Raw genomic sequence first — 26,539 nt, 5'->3', positions numbered from 1 at the left:
TCTCTTGTCTCAGGGGCATATGAGGGGGGAAGCACAATAATTTGATTATACTCCAGGGTTTCTACTGATACAAAGCCATATTATACGAATTGCTGAAGTAACCCTTTGAGGCATATCTCAAGCAAGAGCGCAACACCTGTAGAATGATTAGCAGTGGCAAGCAGATCAGATGTGAGAGAGTGATACTGCTTTTATACAATCATTATATAATCAAAAGTTTCAGTTACACTTTCTCTTTGTTACACTGTTATTATACATTTAAGTACTGAGTAATATTAAGTAGCTATGTACTTAGAACTAGGTTTGGTTTAGGGTTAGTTGCATGTAATTATGCATATTTTATAGTTATTACTGTAATGTAACAATGATACTGTAAAATAAAGTGTTACTGTTTCTGTCACGGTTCATGAATTCACTGTCTCCTTCTGCCTGTGTTGTGTGGTGTTGTTGGATGCGTGGTCACTGATTACTCATCACTGATCACTCTCACCTGCTGCACCTCATTACCAGGCCCATATATTCCTGCGTCTCACTCAGTCTTTTGTCAGACCGTTGCAGTGTGTCTTGTGGGTTCCTGTGTGTTCATGTTCTTCGTGGGATCGCTTCGCTTCGCTCCGGTTCCGGTTCCGTCCGACCGCATCTGCCCTCAAGCTTCCCGGAGAAAGAAGACGACCGGCGTGCCGACGTGGTCATGTTCTCATTAGAAAACATGAACCACCCACGAACGCAGTCTCAGCATGCTGCCCAGACATGTGAAACCATGCTCGTGGCCGTCAGTGAGGACAGAGAACAACTGCAACCAGAAACACACAAGTAGATTGGCATCTTTATAAAGACGCAAGCTCTATCTGTGTAGCTCTTTTAGGGAAAATGCTCTCTGGGGTGCCGAAGCACACAGGGGATAGTCGCGGCGACACAGACAGGGAATGTGTGTAGCCTGTCATGCGCGCTCTCGTTCTCATAGAAGGCGATCTCTTACCAGCCGTAAAAATGGCTTTTTAGCGCTCTAAACAGCGCACCCAACCAGCTGTGAGAACAGCCTTTTGTTGCAATACTGCTGCAATACTGTCACTCCAACACCAAACGAAGAGAGATCCACCCAAAGAGCTTGACTCGTTATGTTAACACACGCTTGTAGAGAGTGATTTCAGGACAATCCATTCACCACTCGGCTCTGAAGCAAAAGGCTAATTTGATGCAAGCACCTGTTTCTCATTTATACCCGCTCTGCGTGGCATGAGCAGCTGGTGCAATCATTGCATGCCAATGTGCATTGGCTCGTTTAGTTACACTCGAAGTATATTGGCTCTCGCTAGCGAGATTCCTATTCGTCGGTACTCCGACGTGGTGTTGAGAGTGACCAACTGAATGGGAATCCCCATTTTGTCAGTACTGACGTAACTCGTAGTGTACTGAAAGAAAGAGAACAGTGTATCACTGAATGTTGGTTAACAGAGGGCCATAAAAAAATCATAAAATGTGTCAATAAATTAATGTATTTTGGTTAACCAAGATTTAAAATATTATAAATATAGATTAAATGAGTGCCTGTAGCTGCAAGCTGAGCTCTTAGTGTAATCTCCCATCCCCCATGCGCGGGTTCAAAACATGCGTAAATGGCTCCCTCTGCTGGCTGTAGTCTTTAGCCTTTGGCCAAACATTCCTCCTATGATGCAAATATCGTCAATTAGCATCATAGGAGGAATTTTTCCAGAAATAAAATGCATAAATCTCTTGTCTCAGGGGTATATGAGGGGGGAAAGCACATTTATTTGAATATACTCCAGGGTTTCTACTGATGCAAAGCCATATGCTAATCGCTGAAGTAACCTTTTAAGACCTGTAATTAAAACCATTTCACTTTTTTTTATTACACAAAAAGACATTATGTAGCACTCCTGTAAGGGAGTACATTTGTGAATAACAAATCAGACACGATGCTTCTCATCCATATTTTTACTGAGAATGAATTTGTGGCAATAAATGAACAATTATTACACACAACAATGTATGAACTGTCTTATTCATATAATTGTATACAGAATAAATGCATGAGCTCTCCTGGTGTACTTCCCCTTTAAATGTGCATCTCAAATTCACCGTGAATGAGTATACACTCAAAGTAGTGCACATCCCACGCTAAACATCCACACTCTTTATATTTACTAGCCCACATCTCATACAAAACACACACAATACAAATCATAACAGTTTATAGAACAACTCAACCGCATACATTTAATCGTCCTCTAGACACACATGAATGATTTGCGCGCGAACCGCATGCTCCACAGCCAATAACTCTAAAGCTGTACGTTGTACTCGGCCCGTATCACACTCCAAGTAATAATAAAACACAATACTCTTAGAAAATACATCTAGAAACACTAATCATCCACATGTGTGCAAATGTACGCTTCATATACCTGTAAGGGAGTACATTTGTGAATAACAAATCAGACGCGATGCTTCTCATTCATGTTTTTACTGAGAATGAAGCGTCTCGCGAGAACTCCCCAGCTATGAGCAAACGCACGCACACAAACACGACCAATCAGATGCACCCATCCCAAATGTATTAACAGTTAATTTTAAACCTCATACTAATTTACTAAACGTGTTAATTAATGCAAAACATAACATTTCAACGTCCTTACTAACATTAATATTTAATAATTATTTAAACTGATTACTTCATTAAACCTTATGTAAACACATACAGTACATCTAATTCAGCATATTACAATTACACACTGATAAACTTATAAAATACTCACATACCTCCTTAAAATACGCTATGGTTCACTTTGTTGACAAACACAGTCTCAGTGAAGGCAGAAATGGGTTGTAACGCAGTCGATTCTGTATGAACCTCTGTGCACGCTGTTACTCTCAACTCATCGTAACATGATCATTAGGTAGCTGAAGCCAACGCAGTGTTGTCCGCACACAGCGCGTTCAGATCAACAGGTCATCAGCACGTGAATAATCCTAAAACAACATGGCATTTAATACTAACGTCTCCTATTAGATTATACTCCCACATAGATATAAAAGACATCTACGCACATTGAATTGTCAAAAGCATCAGAAATATACACACGATCATTAGGTAGCTGAAGCCAACACAGTGTTGCATGCACAGTGTGTTCAAATCAACAGATTATCAGCACAGGAATAATCCTAAAACCACACGTTGCATTTAATACTGACTCTTGTTAGATTAGACTCCTATGGATAAAATTACATTTACTCACACCATTTCTTCAAGGGCAGCAGTCAACAAGCAGTTTCTCCAACGCACCAGTTACGGAGGGGGAAAACCACACACACTCATTCGAGGGGTTCACAATGACCGCGAGACATTAAACTCGCTGGCGTCATCACGTCACCTCTTAAAGGCATAGCGTACTCATTCCGGTTACAAGGAGAATAAAGAATTTAGTTTCAAGCCTTTAAGGTACGTTCACACCAAACGCGAATAGAGTATCTGGAGCAAATTATTTCCATGTTAAGGAAATGGAAAGGCACGTGGACGTGCGTCTGGAGGTGCTTTTTGTGCATTCACGCGTTTGAAGCGAATTCGCGTCTATGCCCGAGTTGAAAAATTTGAACTTTGCCGTCAATTCGCGCCGCATTAACCAATGAGGATGTGATGTTAACCAATTATTAACCAAATAACCAATGAGGATGTCATCCATGTGATGAGAAACCCTGCATATAATTTAAAAAATACTGATTTATTCTGTCACTAAATGTAGTTTTAATGCTTTTCTGTTGATAATGTAGTTGTTTAAAGCTAAAATATGTGGTTTACATAGGATGTTTTACTCATAGACAGAGCCTAAAATAACACTCTTGCGTTTTTGGAGTTGTGAGATCCAGGCGATCTCCGGGCGCTCAGCGCTCGTTAAACCCAGCGAGAGCATCCTTTCCTCGGCCAGTCCTTCTGGCGTTTGCCGCTGGCTCGGAAGTCTATGTAGAGGTTAAACATGACATATACTTCGTCTTGTGTACATCTAATGGGCGATTTTTTTGGTCCAATTAATCTATTGTTGCCTACCAAATCATTTTGACTGAGGGCAAAGTGAAGTTTCATAACTTTATGTTTTATTTAAATATACATGCAGACAGTGAATCCAGGTAGTGGGTTGGCTGAACCACATGTGTAGCTGTTAATGCTTAATATATTTCACCTGGAGCGCCTTTAACGCATGTCTATTTCGCTTCAAATGCTCGATTTCTACGCGCATCCGCAGCTAATTGATACAAAATGTTCACGAGTCAAACTAGACGCGGTAAACACGATTTTGACGCTCAATTCGCGTTTGGTGTGAACGTAGCGTTGCAGAGCCACCTAGTGTTGAAAGGCTGTATGCCTACGCATCTGTCAAACCACTGAGGCAAGAGAAGGGGGACTCAAAATGTTTCTAAAGTTAAAATTCTCCGGTTTACATTCTCTGATGCATATCTCTTTTAGGATAGAGAAATAACGAAGAAGATTTTAATCAGTACAGGCAAAACAGGATCACAGTTCCTTTGTTGCTTATAATCCCTAAACATTTACACAGAACATTACAGTACAAGTAAACCTGATCAGTAGTCCACCAATCGCAGCAAAAGAGAATAGTTTTACACTCTTGGGATTGATGACAAAAGTTTTTGTGTGGCACGCATATATAATGGTATAAAGCCATCTCTTCTGAAACACTTTTTGCTATTGAATCTCATGAAGCTAAAGGGAATGCAACAGCTGTGTGCCACTATATTAAACTGAGGAGACAGCTATTTATCTATTATTCATCTACCGTATGTAAGTATACATATAAGAGTGGGGTGGTTTCAATCCTGGTCCTGAAAACTCACTACCCTGCACATTTTGTAAGTCTCTTTAATTTAATACACCTTATTCATATTATCATACTCATCAGGTGAGCACTTAATGAACTAATCTGAGTGTCACAAAAGAGAGACATCTAAAATGTGCAGAGTTGGTTTTAAAACAACTGGGGTAAACAAATCAGGGGAGAATTTTTAATTATTTCGTGTTTATATTCTGTGTTTCACAAAAGCATCATGAGCCTAAATTGGTTGTAAAAAACTACAATCTACTGTCTCTATGATCTTCTTATGCTTATACAATGCTATATCTCCTTTGTCTATTCTTTAGGTCACAGATGGACAACCTGACGGTCAGATACAACATACTCTTGGTGGAGGGACTACAAGTTACAAAACTGTCCAATTATCTTGTATTCATCCTTTTTTTACTTCCATACATATTTATTACAGTATCTAACATTGGGATTTTGATTCTAATTGCAGTGGAAAAAGGGTTACATCAGCCAATGCACATTCTTTTCTGCAATTTGCCACTGAATGATTTATTAGGGACGACTGTTATTTTGCCACGCATGATGAGTCATATCTTAACAGACCCCTCTGAGCGCTACATCACATATGTGGAGTGTGCTATGCAAGCTTTTTTTGCACATTTATATGGAGCAGCATCCCACACTATTCTAATGATCATGGCCTTTGACAGATATGTGGCCATATGTAATCCATTGCGATATCCAACCGTAATGAGTAATAAAACGATGGTTAATCTGTCAGCAGGAGCCTGGGGTTCTGCAGTAGTACTGGTGGGAATTCTGATTGGCCTCAGTCTCCGTCTGTCTCACTGCAGATCTGTGATTCAAAACCTGTTTTGTGACAATGCTTCACTATTTAAACTGTCCTGTGAAAATACAGTTATTAATAATGTGTATGGATTAACTTTTACTGTGGTTTTACTAACGTCCTCATTGGGGTGGGTGTTATTGACATATCTCAGGATAGCGAGGGTATGCTTCCAAAGCAAAAACAAAGCAACTAATAGCAAAGCAATAAAAACATGCAGCACTCACCTGGCTGTTTATATGATCATGATGGTTTCTGGATTTGCCACCATTTTAATTCATCGTTTCCCTGTATCCTATGAAAGTAAAAATGCATCTACTATAATTCGCCATGTTATTCCACCAAGCTTGAATCCCATAATATATGGTTTACAAGCCAAGGAAATAAGACAGAGACTGTTTAAACTTATTTTTAAAAGTAAAGTTAATTTAATGTGATTTTTTTTGTTACATTACAAAAAATAAATATATATATATATATATATATATATATATATATATATATATATATATATATATATATATATATACACACACACACACACACACACACACACACACACACACACACACACACACACACACACACACACACACACACACAAGTGCTTTATTGTATATAACCATCTCCACATTATAAAGATGAAGGTAATTATAACAGCAATTAAATATGATACAATATATACATGTACATATATCATATAGAATATGACTATAATATACATGTAAATATAATATAAGTGAAAAAAATCATCAAAAGATTCAATGTCACCTGTTAGCACTAATGCTTATTTTAAATTACACTACTCTTGTTTCGTAAGAGAAAATAAAACTTATTTTAAAATAAAATAAGGTGAAGAAAGCATAAATAAAGTTAATTATTAATTAGTAATTAGCAATGAAGGAACAAGAAAAAAAATCAGCAAATCTCACAAAATCATAATGTACTTTGAGTCACTGTTTGTTCATGTTCATGCCTTTTATTTTCAAGTTTTTTTTTCACAGTAATGTTTTCTTTTTTGTCATGTGCTTCCTGGTTTGTCATGCGATTCTCTTGCCCTCATGTGATCCTGCCATGTGCTGTCTTGTCATGTGTTCTGCTGTCATGTTCTCATTGGTTCATTGTTAATTCATTGTTCACAGATGTCGCTTGTCTAGTCCTTAGCCTCTGTGTATTTAAGCCCTCATGTTTGTCTTGGTCATTGTTGAGTATTGTTATGTGTAACCCACTGTTGGTGAGTGTTTGCAGTCAAATCTGGTCATAGTATGTTCAAGTATGTTCAAGTTTTAGTTTATGTAGGATCTGTTCTCATTCTCAATAAAACTGCACTTGAGTTTACTTTCAATTTGCCTGCATTTGATCTGTTCGTTACATGTCCATATACATTTCCATACCTGACAAAATGAAAACTGCAAAAATGCTCTGCTTTTAATTCAACTTTCCATAATCATGATTTTAATTAAATTTAGTACAATATTATAAATGTCATGTAACCACATTAAAATAACAAGATTGAGGACTTGTAATATTAAGGCATATCTCAAGCAAGAGCGCAACACCTGTAGAATGATTAGCAGTGGCAAGCAGATCAGATGTGAGAGAGTGATACTGCGTTTATACAATCATTATGTAATCAAAAGTTTCAGTTACACTTTCTCTTTGTTACACTTTTATTATACATTTAAGTACTGAGTAATATTAAGTAACAAAAATGTACTTAGAACTAGGTTTGGTTTAGGGTTAGTTGCATGTAATTATGCATATTTTATAGTTATTACTGTAACATGTAACGATGACACTGTAAAATAAAGTGTTACCATTGTTTCGTATTGAGAGTTTACATTTCAGGACAAAATGAGAGTGTACATTTCAGAACAAAAGACAGTAAGCTTGTATATTTATCACCTACCAATGCAAATATAGTTTAAAAAAATCAAAGATGTGTGTTGCCAAGCAATGCACAGAATGCTATGAATTAGTTGTACCTGTAGAGATGAGAAGTGAAACGTCTCGGTTACGTATGTAACCCTCGTTCCCTGAAGGAGGGAACGGAGACGTACGTCAGAACTGAACCGACGAATGGGATCTTACTTTAGAGACCAATCCTACTTCGAGCATCTAACAACGAGCCAATGAAATTTGGCATGCGATCACGCATTCCACGCTCCGCCCCGCAGCGCGGGTATAAATAGGAAGTGGAATGGTAGATCAGCGCTTTTTCTGCTGAGGAGCCGAAAGGTGACCGGACTCCCAGCGGAAGCACAGCATCTGGCGACGGGACGTACGTCTCCGTTCCCTCCTTCAGGGAACGAGGGTTACATACGTAACCGAGACGTTCCCTTTCAGTCGGTCACGTTCGACGTACGTCAGAACTGAACCGACGAATGGGATCCCTATGGAAAACGCCAGGATGCTGGCCCTTCCAGCGTCCTGCTTGAGCGCACTGCACCGTCTAGTATGGTACGGAAGTCAGGGCTCCAAGCAGGGAGTACAGTCACTGCTGTTTCTGCAAGACCCACTCAGAATGACTATTGGAACGCTGGGAAAGCGTGCCTACCTCGTACTTGAGAGAGAGGGTACGCTGCGGGGCCACGTCCTTCAGGTAAGGAGAGGTGGCAGAATACACATAAGGACTAACCTGGCAGGGTAGTGCAACATATGGCAGTCTCTGGGGTGGTTCCAGCCTGACTAAAGGGGGGAAAGAACACGCCCAGAGACGACAGAGCGGGCTCTGTCGAGGGAAAGACACGGGGCTAGCCCGAAGGGTAGCTGGTACCGTGGAAGAATACACATATGGGGTTGCCGTGAGGGAACCGCTACATATGGAACCCAGCCTACAGCCACGTTTCACAAGCATACGGGTGCAGGCCTGGCGTCAGACGGTCCGCAACGTCTGACACCGGAGGGGTGACGGAGGAGCTCGACAGGGTTAGCCGGTTTCCCGGGGAACACAACTGGAGACAATAGACGCACGTATCCGGCCCAGAGGGCGGGAGTGGCGTTTCGCAAGCCGACACTTAGAACAGGCACTTAGCGCTCCTGGCCCCTGGGGGCGAGGATGCGGGAAGATACCGGCTCTACACGTAAGCTATAGAATCTAGCAAACGTGTTAGGTGTCGCCCAGCCCGCAGCTCTACATATGTCTGTCAGCGAGGCGCCTTGAGCCAGCGCCCAGGAAGAAGCAACACTCCGAGTGGAGTGAGCTCTTACACCGAACGGGCAAGGCACGTCTTGGGACTGGTAGGCCAAGACTATAGCATCCACTATCCAGTGGGCTAACCTCTGCTTGGAGACAGCCTTTCCCTTCTGCTGGCCTCCGTAACAGACGAAGAGTTGCTCTGAGGTCCGAAGGCTTTGGGTCCGGTCAACGTAAGCGCGAAGAGCGCGGACCGGACACAGCAAAGCCAGGGCTGGGTCTGCCTCCTCCGAAGGCAGCGCTTGCAGGTTCACCACCTGATCCCGGAAGGGAGTGGTAGGAACCTTGGGCACATATCCGGGCCGGGGTCTCAGGACAACGTGAGAGTTACCCGGCCCGAACTCTAGGCACGATTCGTTGACCGAAAGTGCATGCAGGTCCCCTACCCTCTTGATCGAGGCCAATGCCGTCAGGAGCACTGTCTTCATTGACAAGATTTTCAACTCACAAGACGCCAAAGGCTCGAAGGGAGGGCTCTGAAGTGCTCGGAGCACTAGAGCTAAGTCCCAAGAGGGTATCGAGGATGGACGAGGAGGATTTAGTCCCTCGCACCTCTGAGGAACCTGACGACTAGGTCGTGCTTCCCCACGGACTTACCTTCTACTACATCATGGTACGCTGCTATTGCTGCAGCATATACCTTGAGGGTGGAGGGAGACAGCCTTCTCTCCAACCCATCTTGCAGGAAGGAAAGCACGACACTGATCGAACACCTTCGGGGGTCTTCCCGGCGGGAAGCGCACCACTCAGCGAACAGGTTCCCCTTCAGAGCATAGAGGCGCCTCGTAGAGGGGGCTCTAGCTGAAGCGATGGTATCTACGACAGCTTGTGGTAGTCCATCTAGAACCTCCGCGTCCCGTCCAGGGACCAGACATGAAGATTCCAGAGGTCTGGACGCGGGTGCCATAGTGTGCCCCGTCCCTGAGAAAGAAGGTCCTTCCTCAGGGGAATCGGCCAAGGAGGGGCTGTCGCGAGGAGTGTGAGTTCTGGGAACCAGGTCCGGTTGGGCCAATACGGCGCAACTAACAAGACCTGCTCCTCGTCCTCCCTGACCTTGCACAGAGTCTGTGCAAGAAGGCTCACTGGGGGAAACGCATACTTGCGTAGGTCCCGGGGCCAGCTGTGCGCCAGTGCATCTATGCCGAGGGTACCCCCGGTCAGGGAATAGTACCACTGGCAATGGGTCGAGTCCGGAGAGGCAAACAGGTCGACCTGTGCGGCTCCGAACTGGTCCCATATCAGCTGGACCGCCTGGGGGTGGAGTCGCCACTCTCCCGGAGGTGTTGGCTGACGAGAGAGCTCGTCGGCTGTCTAGTTCAGCACACCAGGGACATGAATGGCCCGAAGCGACCTCAGCTGCTTCTGACTCCACAGGAGGAAGTGGCGGGCGAGTTGGAGCAGACGACGGGAGCGTAGACCACCCTGACGGTTGATGTACGCAACGGCCGTGGTGCTGTCCGTACGGACCAGTACATGCTTGTCACGCAGCGGCCCCTTGAGGCGGCGGAGTGCCAGATGTACTGCCAGTAACTCGAGGCAATTGATATGCCAATGCAATTGCGGCCCCGTCCACAGACCAGCAACTGCATGCCCGTTGTACGTGGCCCCCCAGCCCGTGGTGGAGGCATCCGTGAATAGCACAGCATGCCTGGACACTTGTTCTAGGGGCACCCCGGCCCGGAGAAACGAAGTGCTGGACCACGGGCTGAAGGTTTGGCGGCAGTAAGGAGTCACTGGGACCCGGTACTGCCCGCTCTGCCACGCCCACCTCGGGACTCGGCCATTGAGCCAGAGTTGAAGCGGTCTCATATGAAGCAATCCGAGCGGCGTGACCGCGGCTGCAGATGCCATATGCCCCAGGAGCCTCTGAAAGAATTTCAGTGGGACCGCTGTCCTGCTCTTGAACATATTCAAGCAGTTCAACACCGACTGGACTTGCTCCTCGGAGAGGCGCGCAGTCCGGTTGACCGAGTCCAGCTCCATACCGAGATAAGAGATCCTCTGTGTAGGACAGAGTTTGCTCTTCTCTCGGTTGACCCGAAGGCCCAACTGGCTGAGGTGACTGAGCACCAAGTCCCTGTGTTCGCACAACTGGTCCTTCGACTGGGCTAGGATCAGCCAATCGTCGAGGTAGTTGAGAATCCGAACGCCGCGTTCTCAGAACGGAACAATGGCTGCCTCCGCGACCTTCGTAAAGACGCGGGGCGACAGGGACAGCCCGAAGGGCAGGACCTTGTACTGATATGCTTTCCCCTCGAACGCCAAACGTAGGAACGGTCTGTGTTGAGGGAGAAAGACACACGGAAGTACGCATCCTTCAGGTCGATCGCTGCAAACCAATCCTGGGGACGGATGCATTGGAAAAATGCGTTTCTGCGTCAACATCCTGAACGGGAGCTTGTGCAGGGCCCGATTCAGAACTCGCAGGTCCAGGATTGGTCGTAACCCACCCCCTTCTTGGGCACAATGAAGTAGGGGCTGTAGAACCCCGTCTTCATATCGGCTGGAGGAACCGGCTCGATCGCGTCCTTCGCCAGTAGGACCTCGATCTCTGACCTCAAGACCTGAGCATCGCTGCTTCGCACGGAGGTGAAGAGGATGCCCCTGTACTTGGGCGGCCGGCGCGCGAACTGAATCGCGTAGCCGAGTCTGATTGTAGCGATTGAGCCAGCAAGACGGCCCGGGGACCTAGCCAGGCCCCCAGAGACCGTGCAAGCGGGACCAACCGCACCACAGACGTGCCCGGTGTGGGGCAGCGAAGCGGAGTACTCTGGCCCGACTCGGGAGGCCCGGAGGCGGCCCGAAGTGTTGCCTGAGCACTCCTGGTTTGGACAGAGAGTGGGTGAGAAGGCCCGGGGGCGTCCTCTGAGCCCACTCTGCTGCCCACTGCCCGGAGGCAGGAAAGTGAAGCACTCAGCCCCGACCCGGGAGGCCCGTGGGCGGCCCGGAGTGTTGACTGAGTGCTCACGAGAGAGGAAGTGTGTGGGTGAGAAGGCCCGGGGGCATCCTCGAGGCCCACACAACTGCCCCCTGGCGACGGGAGGGTAGGAAAGGAGTGACAAGGCCCGTGGGCGTCGCACACTGCCAACCTGACCCTCTTGGGGCCCAGAGAGAGAGGAAACTGCTCTTAAAATGTGGGTACCGCTGGACTCCGGAGAGCCAGTGGCAGAACCGCAACCAGTCAGGGCCCCCCGGTCCTCCTCCGGGGGGGTGGGGGAGGGATGCGAACATCGTCTCCCCCGAGCAGCTCCTGTTCTCCCTAGCCGGCCCGTCTCAGGGCCGCGTCCCCTTGCGCTTGCCTGCCGGTTAGCGGGCCCTGGACGGGTTGGGCGTCCCTCGCGTCCGGCACCCTGCTCCTCCAGTGGAGGCTGCTGCTCGGCTCTAGCAGGGTGGAGGCGGACGCAGGAGGGGATGCCCTCGGCGACGAGCCAGCAGAGGCGCTGCGACCGACGACCGAGCAGCTGGTCGTCGGCACCCTGGTGCAACGCCTCCGTCTGCTCTTGGGCCACCAAGAACTGCTGGGCAAAGTTCTCGATGGTGCCGCCGAGGAGGCCAGCCCGACAGACAGGCTTTTCTTGCGCATATCTGCCAGGTTAGCCCCCTATTCCTGGACCACTAGTGTGGACATCGCCTGACCCAGGGAGCGTGCAGTGATTTTTGTCGCCCATAGGGCGAGGTCCAACACCGCACGCAGTTCCTGCACAACCCCTGGGCTGGGACTACCCTCGTGCGTGCAGGGCAGAGGGCAGTGAGAGAGGGAAAACAATGATACTTTTTTTTTTTTTTTTTGTCTCATTTTTGGCCCTTTTGACCCTCCATATTTCCCTCTCTCCGATGCAGCAATTGACATCTGTCCTCTGCCAGAGCCAAAAATGAAACGCTAGCCCTTTTTCTCTTTAGGATCAGCGATTCCACCTTCAACTACCAGCAGGCATGCGAGACAGTGAACGTGGCCGTCAGAACGGCACACAGCGCACTGAGCGCTCAAGCCTCTATGAAGAAGGCAAGGCGAACAATGCCCTGACGTGGTCGTGTTCTCATGAGAGAATCCGTACCACCCACGAACAGAGTCTCAGCATGCTTTTGATGCAATAGAGGAGTGGGGGCCCGAGGGGATTTACCCGGCGGGGAATCCCCACTGTAATCCTCAGGCCACCAGCGCTTATCAGCCAAAGTAGCCCTTTTCCAGTAACACTAGAAATGAACTAGATCGGGGGATAGGCGAAGGGACTCGACCCCATCTGAGGTTTCATAGTCTCGACCGCGCATCTAGAGCGCCGACTGACGCGCGCCGGTTGTCGTGACAGCGAACCAACAGTTTGTATGGGAAACGCTCAGCGAACCAACAAGCTCCTTTAGATCGCTTGATCACTGATCAGACGGTCTCTCACTGACGCGCCGTATCACCCGCACTGGCAGACTCTCTCACTCAACACTTTTGACTCATAGTCAGACACTCTTCGTAGGAAACAGTAAGCACTGCTCGGCTCCGAAGTAGAAAGCGCTGATCTACCATTCCACTTCCTATTTATACCCGCGCTGCGGGGCGGAGCGTGGAATGCGTGATCGCATGCCAAATTTCATTGGCTCGTTGTTAGATGCTCGAAGTAGGATTGGTCTCTAAAGTAAGATCCCATTCGTCGGTTCAGTTCTGACGTACGTCGAACGTGACCGACTGAAAGGGAACTCTCATCTCTAGTCTAAGTGGAAGCTCAGTTTCTTGGAACTTAAAAAAAAAAGAATAATTATCATAAATAATGGTACTCATTGCTGGCTTCTTGTTTATTTTACCATTCTTTATTTTTCTGTCTGATTTACTTTTTGATTGTTGTATTTTTTTATTACTGTAAAGTGTTTTTTGAATATCCTTTAAAGGCACTATATAACAATTAAGTTATACTTTTTTATTACTAAACTGTTCTTAAAAAGTTGTTACCTTTATTATTTATATCTGATCAGATAATTGTACCACAGGACATGTAGTAAATGTAGAGAAATAAATATAGTGAATAAAACAACAACATGAGCCTTTAGCAAAATAGGTATTACAAATTTTATAATTTCAAACTCTGATATTTAAATTTAAATTTTTTCAGTCAGTCAATAATCAGAGCTACGAGACTGCAAACAAACAGAAGAGGAGCCTCTAGACCCCTTCAGTGTTTGTAAACATCGTAGATGGGGTCAGAAAACGTACTCGGTTACTTTCGTAACCTCGGTTCCCTGAGAGAGAGGAACGAGTATTACGTATGGAAAAAACTCCTTTTCTCGAGAATATGAAGCAAAACTTTAATAAAGGTATCCATGTAAAGCACAGTGCCACTGAACGGCCATAGCTCAGCGCGAGGAGCGCTCTGATTGGCCGGGCCACGGCAACTGCATGAACCTATGGTGAGGCGGCTGAGAGGAACGAGCCAATGGGGGGCGTTCCAGGAGCCCGCCGAAAAAAGGTGCTTATATTTGCATACAGGAGGCTATATAAAGCCCTAATTTCGCCATAGGTGTCAGGTTTTTAGATCGACTGAAGCACAACCTTTAGTGCGGCCGCCGAAGCAGACAAACAGCTGGTCCGACTGCCTGAAGGGGGAGGAGCGCTCCAGATACAGTCTCAAAGCTCTGACCGGGCAGAGTAGATTCGCGTCCTGTTCACCCTGAGATGCGGGTAAAGGAAGCAGAGTAATAACCTGTGCTCTAAAAGGGGTAGAAAGCACTTTGGGTATAAAACCATGTCTCGGTTTAAGAACAACTTTGGAGTTGTTGGGCCCGAACTCGAGACAGGACGGACTCACTGAGAGTGCGTGTAAGTCACTCACACGTTTAACCGAGGCCAGAGCCAGCAGAAACGCAGTTTTGAGTGATAAAAGCTTTATGGTCGCGGTCTGGAGAGGCTCGAAGGGGGGACCCTTCATAGCGTCTAGAACCACCGCGAGGTCCCAAATAGGGACCGAAGGGGGGCGAGGGGGGTTCAATCTCCTGGCCCCTTTAAGAAAACGTACAATGAGCTCACTTTTCCCTAGTGAATGTCCCGCGACCTGAGCGTGGTTAGCTGCTATGGCGGCGACATAAACTTTGAGCGTGGAGGGGGAGCGACCCGCGTCCAGTAGCTCTTGGAGAAAAGCGAGCACTTCTGTTGTTTCGCATGAGCGTGCGTCGATATTTCGGACGGCACACCAGTTAGAAAACACTGACCACTTCAGAGTATAGAGCCGCCTCGTCGAGGGGGCTCTAGCTTCCGCTATAGTGTTCATAACTCTGTCAGAGAGGTTTCCCGATACCAGTTGATGGGCCATACGTGGAGGGCCCATAGTTCGGGACTGGGATGCCAGATCCCCCCCTTCGCCTGCGTGAGGAGGTCATTCCTCAGCGGAATGGGCCATGGGGCTGTGTCTGACAGCTGGATCAGATCGGAGAACCACGTTCGGTTCCTCCAGAGCGGGGCTATTAAAAGCACCGCGGATGCTGTCTCCCTGATTTTCTTGATGGTTTGTGGTAGCATCGTGATCGGGGGGAAAGCATACAGCGAGAGACTGGGCCAGACATGGGCCAGGGCATCCCTGCGTTTGGAGAAAAATATTGGGCAGTGAGTGTTGTCTTCTGAGGCGAAGAGATCCACTTTCGCTCTGCCGAAGGTGTTCCAAATTAAGAGAACCGTTTGCGGGTGAAGAGACCATTCCCCTGGGATAACATATCCGGACCCACATTCAGAATACCTGGCACGTGAGCCGCCCTCAGGGAGCTCAGGTTGTGCTCTGCCCATAAAAGGAGATGCTTCGCCATGCGGTGAAGGGAACATGATCTCAGGCCACCCTGGCGGTTTATGTACGCTACCACCGACATGTTGTCTGAACGAACCAAGACGTGGTGGTTCTTTATATGTGGAAGGAAAGCTCTCAGCGATAAGGCGACCGCTTTCATCTCTAGACAGTTTATGTGCAGCCGCTTTTCTGTTTCTGCCCACAGGCCAGAGCTCGGCTTGCCCTCGTGCAGGGCTCCCCACCCCCGAGTGGAGGCATCTGTCGAGACCACTTTCAACTTCGTAACTGTGCCCATAAGCACGCCCCTCCGATACCACTCTGTCCTCGTCCAAGGAGCCAAAGTTTTGACAACGCTGTGGCTCACTCTGACGGGAAAACGGCCCCATTTCCATGCATAAGGAGGGACACGGGCGCGTAGCCAACGCTGGAGGGGGCGCATGTGTAGCAGTCCCAGCCTGAGCACTGACGATGCCGAGGCCATAAGGCCGAGCATTCTCTGAAAGTGTTTCAGGGGAACGCGAGTTCCGGCTTTGAATGAAGTCGCCATGTTCTGGACGGATAGCGTCTCGAGTCTAGAACAATGCCCAGAAAAGATATCTTTTGAGTGGGTGACATCGAGCTCTTGGCGATATTGATCCAGTCTAAATGGTTGAGGAGCCAGGATCTGTGTGTTAGTAGTTCTGCTCGAGACTGGGCTATCACTAGCCAGTCGTCGAGGTAGTTGAGCACCCGCATCCCTTTCAGCCTGAGCGGGGCTAATGCCGCGTCCATACATTTCGTAAACGTGCGGGGCGCCAGGGATAAGCCGAATGGCAGGACCGTGTACTGATAAGCCTGCCCCTCGAAGGCGAATCTCAAGAATGGCCTGTGGTGGGGGGCTACCTGCACATGAAAGTACGCATCTTTCAGATCTATCGTGAAAAACCAGTCCCCAGGGCGAATGTGCGCGAGGATCTGTTTCACTGTTAGCATTTTGAACGAGCGAGTCATTAGAGCTTTGTTCAAATGCCTTAGATCTAGGATGGGCCTGAGCTCTCCGTCCTTCTTCGGAACGAGAAAGTATCGGCTGTAGAAGCCCGACTCGCTTTTGGAAGGGGGGACGGGCTCCACCGCTCCCTTCTCTACCAGTTTCAAAATCTCGGTGCGAAGCACGTGACTGACGCTGCTTCTCACCGAGGTCTCGACCACGGCGCGAAAGCGCGGGGGCCTGCGAACGAACTGTAGCGAGTAGCCTCTTTTTACTATGTTCATAACCCAATTTGATACCCCGGGCATGGCTTGCCAGGCCTGAGCCCGACACGATAGCGGCTGGAGCCGGCGCGGATAAGGGTCACCTACTAGAGGGAACTCGGTAGCGCTGCCATTTTGTGCTTGAGACATAGAGGGGGTAGTGCTTATGTGTGGCGGCGTGCACTGTGGAGTGGGCGCCGGGACATTTATAGCATGGGTGGGAGGGGTGAATGAGTGTAGGAGTGCAGACTGATGTGTGGGCACATTTACTACAGAGAAAAAGCTCTTTTTGAGATTTATTTGGGTCGCCGTGATAACAGCGTTTGTGTGCAGGCGAGTGCGTTTGACAACGGGCTCGTTGGCTGCTAAACTGAGGTCGGCAGTCACCTGGGTGCAGGGAACTGGGAGACCGGGAGGGAGAGATGGGGGTCCGGCCGAGGCGAGACCTGACCATCTCCTTTTTATCCCTGCGGCTAGGACGGCTTCGGAGGCTCGGGGTTCAACACAAGCCTGGGTCGAGGTCCCCGGCGTTCAGGCCGACTGCTGCGGTTCGCGGAGCGGGAACGTTGGCGCGGTCCAGAAGAGGAGCGAGGCCGGGAAGGTGGCTCTGCCGGCTTAGCGGGTTGAGAAGGCGGGGGTCTACCTCGAGAGCGTCCCTGGCCTGAAGACGAGCTGGAGCGCTTAGGCAGGAAATGCCTCATAGCCTGCGAAGCCTTTTGCGCTTCAGTGAAACGTTCCGCGAAACCCACGACTGACGGGCCGAAGAGACCGGTAGTGGAGATGGGGGCGTCCAAAAAGGAGGCTTTATCCGCGTCCTTCATCTCGGTCAAATTCAGCCAAAGGTGCCTCTCTAAGACCGTCAGGTTAGCCATATTTTTCCCGATGGCTTGTGCAGTGGCTTTAGTGGCGCGAAGGGCCAAGTCCGTCGCGCTGCGGAGGTCCTGGGCTCATCGGGCTGGGACCACTCGAGCCCGAGGTCTTCCACGGCCCTGGAGAGCACGCGGATGAGTTCCGCGTCGACGTTAGATTTGGCGCTCGTGGCGGTCTGCGTCGAAGCGGGGGGCTCCGAGACAGAAGCTGACCACTCGCTACCAGAAGCGGCTGTGGAGAGGCTGTCCTCATCATCCTCTGGCGACGGGCCACCGAAGGAAACCGAACAGGCCGCTGCATGAGAGGGACGCTTTTCCTCCTGGGTGAAGGTGACCGGCGATGGCGAGGCACGCGGGGAGTCATCCGGCGTGCAGTCGCCAGACCGTTCCGGCAGTCTCTGGTCGCGGCGTTTCTTGCGGCGCGGCCCAGCGGCAGGAGGAGGGACCTGGTCGAAGGTGGCGAGGCGAGCCCGAAGGGTCTGCAGCGCCATCTCATCGCACTCGGGGCAGCCGCCCTGAGAGAGTGCGAGCTGCGCGTGGTCCCGTCCAAGGCATGCCACACAGATGCCGTGGAACCTCTCTCGAAAGGGAACCAACACGATCTACTGTAGTCATAGTGAAAGCGCTAATGTAAAGACAGTCTGCAGCATGCCACAGGTAAAATTGCCATATATCAAACTTCACCTAACTATTGAATCAGTTTACAGAAAACATCTTGTTTACTTACCATGGCTTAACTCTGCGTTGTTGTCACAATGTTGGCGCTAGCCTGCGGCTAACTACAAACGTTAAATTACCACTTTTTGTTTTTACCTTGGCTTAAATCAAGTAATTGACCAGTTTAGGTTCACTACAAAGGGCAAGTATTTATAAGGCACATATAAAACACAGACAATGACTATAAACGTACCAATTTATATTGTTTGTGCAAGATTAAATGAATACAAAACCATCGTTAGCCAAAAGCATTATTAAACCAGCAGCCATATCACCCTGCAGCCCAAGACTGGTTTCCCACTGAAGCTAAGCAAAGCTGAGCCTGGTCAGTACCTGATGGGAGACCAACTGGGAAAACTAGGTTGCTGCTAGTAGAGGTGTTAGTGAGGCCAGCAGGGGGTGCTCACCCTGTGGTCTGTGTGGGTCCTAACACCCCAGTATAATGATGGGGACACTATACTGTCAAAGAGCACCGTCCTTCGGATGAGACGTTAAACCGAGGTCCTGACTCTCTGTGGTCATTAAAATCTTAGATAAAGTGTAGGGGTGTAACCCCAGCATCCTGGCCAAATTTGCCCACTGGCCCCTGTCCATCATGGCCTCCTAATAATCCCCATATCCTGATTGGCTTTATCATTCGGTCTCCTCTCCACCAATCAGCTGGTGTGTGGTGGGCGTTCTGGCGCAATATGGCTGTCATCGCATCATTCAAGTGGATGCTGCACATTGGTGGTGGTTGAGGAGATTCCCCCTTCTATGTAAAGCGCTTTGAGTGCCTAGAAAAGCACTATAAAAATGTAATGAATTATTATTATTATTATTATGTTTCATTGTTATCAACATAGTTTTGTCACGTTACAAACACAAAGAAAAACTGGTGCGAGGACTCGTGCAGAAAATGATAATTTATTATAAAATAAAACATAAACTCAAAACAAAACCCACGAGGGGGGAAAAACACATAATCATAAAACAGAAACCAAAGACTCAAACATACCAAAGGAATGACGGGGAACCGGGAGACGTAGACGAGACATACAACGATCCGACCAAGACTGACAAACACAAGGAGCTTATAAAGGGAATATATCAAAAGGGAATCAGGGAACACAGGTGGGGCCAATAAACACTAATCAGATAACAAGGGGGAGGGAACTGACAGGGACACGAGCACATGCTCAACATAACAAAACCCACAAGTGCACACAAGACAGGACAGGCATGTGACATTACCCCCTCCTTAAGGAGCGGCTTCCAGACGCTCCACTAGGGACGGGAGGGACAGACCAGGGGGGCACGGGAGGGACAGACCAGGGGGGCACGGGAGGGACAGACCAGGGGGGCACGGGAGGGACAGACCAGGGCGGGACGGGAGGGACAGACCAGGGCGGGACGGGAGGGACAGACCAGGGCGGGACGGGAGGGACAGACCAGGGCGGGACGGGAGGGACAGACAAAGAAGGTACAGACAAGGGAGGGGTAAACAAGGGAGGAACGAGGAAAACAAAAAGTCGAGTTCGGGAGGCCCACAAAGTTCAAGCGGCCGGGGCGGCCCGTAGAGTTCAGGCAGCCAGGGCAGTGCGGGTAGAGCAGGGCGCCAGGGAGGCGCGGTGAGAGCAGGGCACCAGAGAGGCGCGGTGAGTGCAGGGGGCACCAGGGAGGCGCGGTGAGTGCAAGACGCCTCAGTGGCGCAGGGAGAGCAGGACGCCTCAGGGGCGCAGGGAGAGCAGGACGCCTCAGGGGCGCAGGGAGAGCAGGACGCCTCAGGGGCGCAGGGAGAGCAGGACGCCTCAGGGGCGCAGGGAGAGCAGGACGCCTCAGCGGCGCAGGCAGGGCGTTGGGGAAACTTCTCCAGTCCAGCAGTATCCACTGGCACTGGGACCACCGGAATACGATCTGCTGGCATTGGGACCACCGAAACATGATCTGCTGGAACTGGGACCACCGGAACACGATCCACCGGCACAGGGACCACCGGAACACGAGCCGCCGGAACTGGGACCACCGGCACACGATACACCGGAACTGGGACCACCGGAACTGCCTCTGGGGCTTCGGATAAAGCCCTGTGCTCCTTCCACGCATGCAGGACTGCCACCACAAAGCATCCCATCACAGCCCTCCAGGCCGTCTCCGGACTCGGGACCACCGGAACGGAGTCCACCGGCACAGGGACCACCGGAACGGAGTCCACCGGCACAGGGACCACCGGAGAACGATCCACCGGCACAGGGACCACCGGAGCACGATCCACCGGCACAGGGACCACCGGAGCACGATCCACCGGCACAGGGACCACCAGAGCACGATCCACCGGCACAGGGACCACCAGAGCACGATCCACCGGCACAGGGACCACCGGAACACGATCCACCGGCACAGGGACCACCGGAGCACGATCCACCGGCACAGGGACCACCGGCACAGGGACCACCGAGGTTGTGGATGACACCCTGTGCTTCTCCCAAGCATGCAGGACTGCCACCACAAAGCCTCCCATTACAGCCCTCCAGGCCATGTCTGGACTCAGGGCTCCCGGACTCGGGACCCCCGGAACTGGCACCGAGGGAGGCCTTCTCTGCTGAGTCCTCATAGTATGGTCGGATCGTTCTGTCACGTTACAAACACAAAGAAAAACTGGTGCGAGGACTCGTGCAGAAAATGATAATTTATTATAAAATAAAACAAACACATAAAAAACACATAATCATAAAACAGAAACCAAAGACTCAAACATACCAAAGGAATGACGGGGAACCGGGAGACGTAGACGAGACATACAACGATCTGACCAAGACTGACAAACACAAGGAGCTTATAAAGGGAATATATCAAAAGGGAATCAGGGAACACAGGTGGGGCCAATAAACACTAATCAGATAACAAGGGGGAGGGAACTGACAGGGACACGAGCACATGCTCAACATAACAAAACCCACAAGTGCACACAAGACAGGACAGGCATGTGACAAGTTTGAGTTTGTGTTTTTCCGAAATCATTGTTCGAACGAACATCCATAAACATCATCGCAAACTTGTGTGGTTGCAACGATAGCTCTCGACCTGTGCAGCAGATTTTCTTGTTTGCATGACACGTTATCTTGAGCAAAATAAAGCAAGCTGACATTCAGTACGATCATATATTTTATTGTGAATACATACAAATGTAATTTGTCTTTTAGTTGAAGAGCGCATGTGCATACATTAAGAATTACGAGCTTATGAACGAATCTGGAAATGAAGCAAAATAATGGAGAAAAAAAGAATTAGTCCTCAGATGCCATGTCTATAATTTATAGCAAAAAAATCTAGCATGAATTCAATCTCAAGCTAATTCATTAAAAGCAGTTAATACTCCGAGTCCACCACCTGCGTGACATCATTAACACACCCCAGCCCGTTATAGCTTGCAGCCACATAACGTTATATCGTCGATGTTCTTTAACGGATGAGATCCTGTGGGAATCCTGAAAAACTTGACCCACAACTGGTGCGATTTTCACAGTTCACGATGCAAGTAGGCATTTTTTTCTTGAAGAGAAATTCTCTGGTTAACGTACAATTCAGTGGGATGGAATGAACTTTCTGACCCTGATATGCGCACTGCGAACTGTGAATTTTCCTGTGACGTCACCCGTGAAGGGGTCTATACCATGATGGTTGTTGAACAAACTCAGGGTTAAGGGATTAAGTTGAAAAAAATAATTCAGCATGTGCACATGAAAGTGTGACATCAGTAGCAAACAGCCAATCGCATGTCTACAATTCACTTCTCTCGATAGAGAGAGAGAGAGAGACAATAAGCAAGATTCGTTGTTCAGTTCCGTAGATAAATGCATTTACACAGCAATAAGAATATATCTTGCTATATCAAAAAATTAAAGTTGTGAAGTTTATAACACACGCAAGCTCACTTGTAGTCATTTTAAAAGCTTTATCTACTGATTCCAAATCTTATTTAGATTACATTTATATTCATAAACTGTTTAATAATAATGTCATGGCTGAAATAAGAGACAGGAGAATCCAATAGCGAAAAGATAAGTTTATTGTTAAGCAGGATGGCGAGCATCAACAATAAACAAGACTCAATAACAGGCAGAAAAGTAGCAAAAGAGACAAGCTCCAGGGCACAGGGAGGCAAACCACGGCGAAGGTCAGGTGCAGGCGGCTAGGCAGCGAGCCAGCGAAGCAGGGGACAACCAGAGGCCAAAATCCTGGACCTGGAAAAGAGAACTCTCCCAGGGGAAAAGATCTGACATTGAGTGCCAGTGAGAGACCAGGTTAAATAATGTGGCTGATGAGTGCAGCAGGTGAAGTTGATGAGTCCCATAATCAGTCACCACGCCTCCAACACAACCTCACAAGACACAGAGAAGAGAGACGGTGAATATATAAACCGTGACAAATAATTGTTAAACTAAAATTGCTTAAGTGTGTAACAAAGGTCCACTGGAGAGGCGAGGTTTCAAACCCAAATGCAGTTTATTTAACTTAACTCAAAATCATAAACCTAAAACCAAGACTTGGGAAAACCAAACAAAAGACATGACAAAACAATGACTCACAGACAGTAGAATTACACATACAATAACTGACAAAGACTATGGCAAACATGAGGGCTTTAATACACAAGGACTAATGACAAGACAAGGGACATCTGTGAACAATGATTAACACATAAACCAATGACAATATGACACAGAAACACGAGGCAGGAACACATAATGTCATATGCCACTCCACTTTAAGACACACACTAGCAAACTTCCCTAAGCCGTTACCCTTGGGGGAAAACCCGCCACCATTTTGAAGTGCGTTCCACTTCGTGAAGTGGACAAGGGAAGTTTATATGGACAGACCCTTGCTCCCTCGATTTTGACCGAGTGAGCAAGTCTACTTCATATGTACACTTCAGGCAGCTTCATATACCACAATGCAACACGATTGTGACGTCTCCACATATCGCGTTTAATTTACCCCACCACAAACAACTCTATGATATTTTTAAAAACATTTAAAACAACCCAAACACATCCATATACATATAGAATGCTGCATTAAACAATTTCGTAAAGAAAAAAAAAAAAAAAAAATCAACTCCATAGTGGATTCCAAGTGATCAAGGGTTTAGGGCGTTCCAGTTCAGTCCATTGCAAAGTTTCCACCAGTAGTGGGCACTCATGCAATATAAGCAATGACGCACATCCGAGTGAATGAGACGGAGGGAAGTTTGCGAGTAAAGGGCATGATAAAAACGAACTGGAACGCAGCAATGGACTCACATGACAAGGGAACACATGACAAAACCAGTAAGTGCATGACAAAACATGGCAGTGAACATGATAAACTTAAAAAAACATGAAACTACACCAAAACACCCTGTGACAGATCCCCTCTCTATGGGCGGCCCCTGATGCCCATACATAATCAAAACATCAATAAAAGTCTTGGGGGCAGACTTGGGGGAGGGATGGTGGGCCAAGCCCGTGTCAAGGCACTGGACATGGACCCTGGCGTGACTGAGACAGGCCTGGGAATGTGGGTGGACCTGGACCCTGTGGCGTGGGCGGAACTGGACACTGTGGCTTGGGCGGACCTGAAACCTGAGGCGTGGGGGGACCCGGACCCTCAGGAGTGGGCGGACCCGGACCCTCAGGCGTGGGCGGACCTGGACCCTCAGGCGTGGGCGGACCTGGACCCTGAGGCGTGGGTCAAACCTGAACCCTCAGGTGTGGGCATGGGCAGCCATGGCGGTAGAGGCAGTTCAAGAGACCATGGCTGTAATGGCAGTTCAAGGGGCCACGGCAGTGTGGCCTTAGTGGCCTCAATGGTCCCCTTGCCCCCCTAAAAAATTTTTGTTCTTGGGGGTAGCTATGGGCTCGTGGGCTGAGACTGGAGCAGTCTCATGGCAGACTGGAGCGGGCTCATGGGCTGGAGCCTGAACTTGGAGTGGAGCCGGAGTGGGCTCATGGGCTGGAGCATGGACGTGGCCTGGAGCAGGACTGTGGGACTCCTCCTCCACAGTTTCCACAGTAAAAGAGAAACCATTCAGAAATGAAATAAAATCCATAAACTGGAAAAGGGTAGAAAGGTTTTCTACCGAGGGCATGAGTTCAGCGAGGTCAGGGTCCAAGCCAAAACATTTTTTTTTTTTGTTAAGTCCTCAATAAAATATAAAAAGTCCTGAACGTAGTCCTCCATCGACCAGTTCCCTTGGCGTAGACGCAAGAGAGCAACTGCTGGGTCCATTTTTGGCGGTCAGTTATTCTGTATCAAAGGTCCACTGGAGAGGCGAGATTTTGAACCCAATTGCAGTTTATTACTTAACTTAAATCAAAATCATAAACATAAAACCAAACCAAACAGAAGACTTGACTGGACTTGGACTATAAATACATTTTATTATGAATAAAACCAAATAACAATGAAGTAATAATACAAAATAATTACTTACACACATGCCAACACATTCATGTACACATATCACACACATGTAAACAAATGAACGGATACACATGCATGTAAACACATGAACACACGCAAACACATGAATGTCATGCATGCAAACACATGAACACACGCAAACACATGAATGTAGTGCATGTAAAAACATGAACGGACACACATACACATGCAACGCATACGCGCGTGTATACACACACACACACACACACACACACACACACACACACACACACACACACACACACACACTATGATGCGTGAAACAGTGGTATTTTGAACTAAAACATCTGAATCTATGCCTATTTCACCAACATTTCTCACAGTTTCAGCATAGAAAAGACAAGCTTCACTTACCTATAGATCTAGGATAGCAACAAATGCCTCCACAACATCTGAATATGCAGTCTCTGGGTCTGAAGAGTCCCTCTCGGCTGCCTTCCAAGTGTCAAAAATAAACTAAATAGCCTCCTATCTTGTATACACTGTCTTCGCCATGTTTTTGACTGTTTTTAATAGTGTTTCGTAATCTAAAAATCCTCTTAAACTCTGCCACGCTCCGTATCTCTGTTCAAATCGCCCCTTCCCGCCCCCAGCCCCAGTCATTGTCTGATGAGGCAACGAGTCAGCAGCCTATGTTTTCGGACGCAGCCAGTAGGTGTTCAGTAATGATAAACTTAAAAAACATGAAACATGAACCTACACCAAAACACCCTGTGACAATGTGTAAATGATTAGAGGTATAATAATGATATGATAATCAGTGATGCCAGTAACTCTAATCTGACTACTTTTTTCCAGTAACGAGTAATCTAACGCGTTACTATTTCCAAACCAGTAATCAGATTAAAGTTACTTATCCAAGTCACTGTGAGTTACTATTTTAGTCATTTTCCTTAGTAAAAACCGACAGCTTATCAAAATTCTCAGCCCGAGGGCTGGAGCCGTGTTTTTTATTTATTTATTTTACTTTTTACATTGTTGCAGCCATTAAAATAGTTCAGTTTTGTTTTTAATGTCAAAGTAGTTATTTTTCGTTTCGTTTTTTTATTATCCTAATTTAGAAAAATGTTCAGAGCAATTTTTTGTTTGTTAAATTAAAGTTTATATAGGCAAGACAATTCAAGAGTTGGTTTGAGAGACTAGACTATTAAACATGCGGGAACTCACTGGGTCGTCACATAAAAAAATTAAAACTTTAATTTAACAAACAAAAATTGCTCTAAACATTTTTCTAAATGAACTTAAAAAAGAAACGAAACGAAATATAACTACTTTAACATCAAAAACAAAGTAGGCTAGTTATTATACCACCACAAAGGCATTTTTGACGAGCTGAGGCAGGCTGATAGATTAGCCTACTGCTCGCAACGGCGCTCAAAAAAACGAAACGGGCTACACAATCTTAACAAAAAAAAAAGTACATGCAGGTTGTCTTATAGCCTACCTTACACTTCAGCAAAATTAATATAAATCCGATCTTCAATTCCCGCGGTATATGCTCATTTAACGGAGTTCACATCAAAGCAAAAGATTCCAGCATTTCCCAGATAGCACACATACGTCTGGCCGACGTCGGCCCCAGAGCGAACGTCGGCCTCCAAATCATAACATCGAATAAGTAT

At 47.7% G+C, this 26,539-nt stretch overlaps 1 protein-coding gene and 1 long non-coding RNA gene across 2 annotated transcripts; one reads left to right on the top strand and one right to left on the bottom strand.

Moving 5' to 3' along the window:
* Positions 1-619: 619 nt before the first annotated feature.
* On the bottom strand, positions 620-25,470 carry LOC137045994 (uncharacterized). Its single transcript, XR_010898890.1, has 3 exons — positions 25,272-25,470; positions 5,910-5,977; positions 620-793 (listed from the first exon to the last, which is right to left on the bottom strand). It is a non-coding gene; the product is annotated as an uncharacterized lncRNA (long non-coding RNA).
* Positions 5,103-14,955, top strand: LOC137045993 (olfactory receptor 52D1-like). The gene is made up of 2 exons (XM_067423039.1): positions 5,103-6,089; positions 14,590-14,955. The coding sequence occupies exons 1-2, from the start codon at positions 5,142-5,144 to the stop codon at positions 14,668-14,670; spliced, it is 1,029 nt and encodes a 342-aa protein (XP_067279140.1). The 5' UTR covers positions 5,103-5,141; the 3' UTR covers positions 14,671-14,955.
* Positions 25,471-26,539: the final 1,069 nt, after the last annotated feature.

This window comes from Pseudorasbora parva, chromosome 18, assembly GCF_024679245.1.
Source record: "Pseudorasbora parva isolate DD20220531a chromosome 18, ASM2467924v1, whole genome shotgun sequence".
Classification (NCBI taxonomy): Eukaryota; Metazoa; Chordata; class Actinopteri; order Cypriniformes; family Gobionidae; genus Pseudorasbora; species Pseudorasbora parva.
The sequence above is the reverse complement of the archived record's forward strand: the minus strand, read 5'-3'. Positions and strand labels throughout refer to the sequence as shown.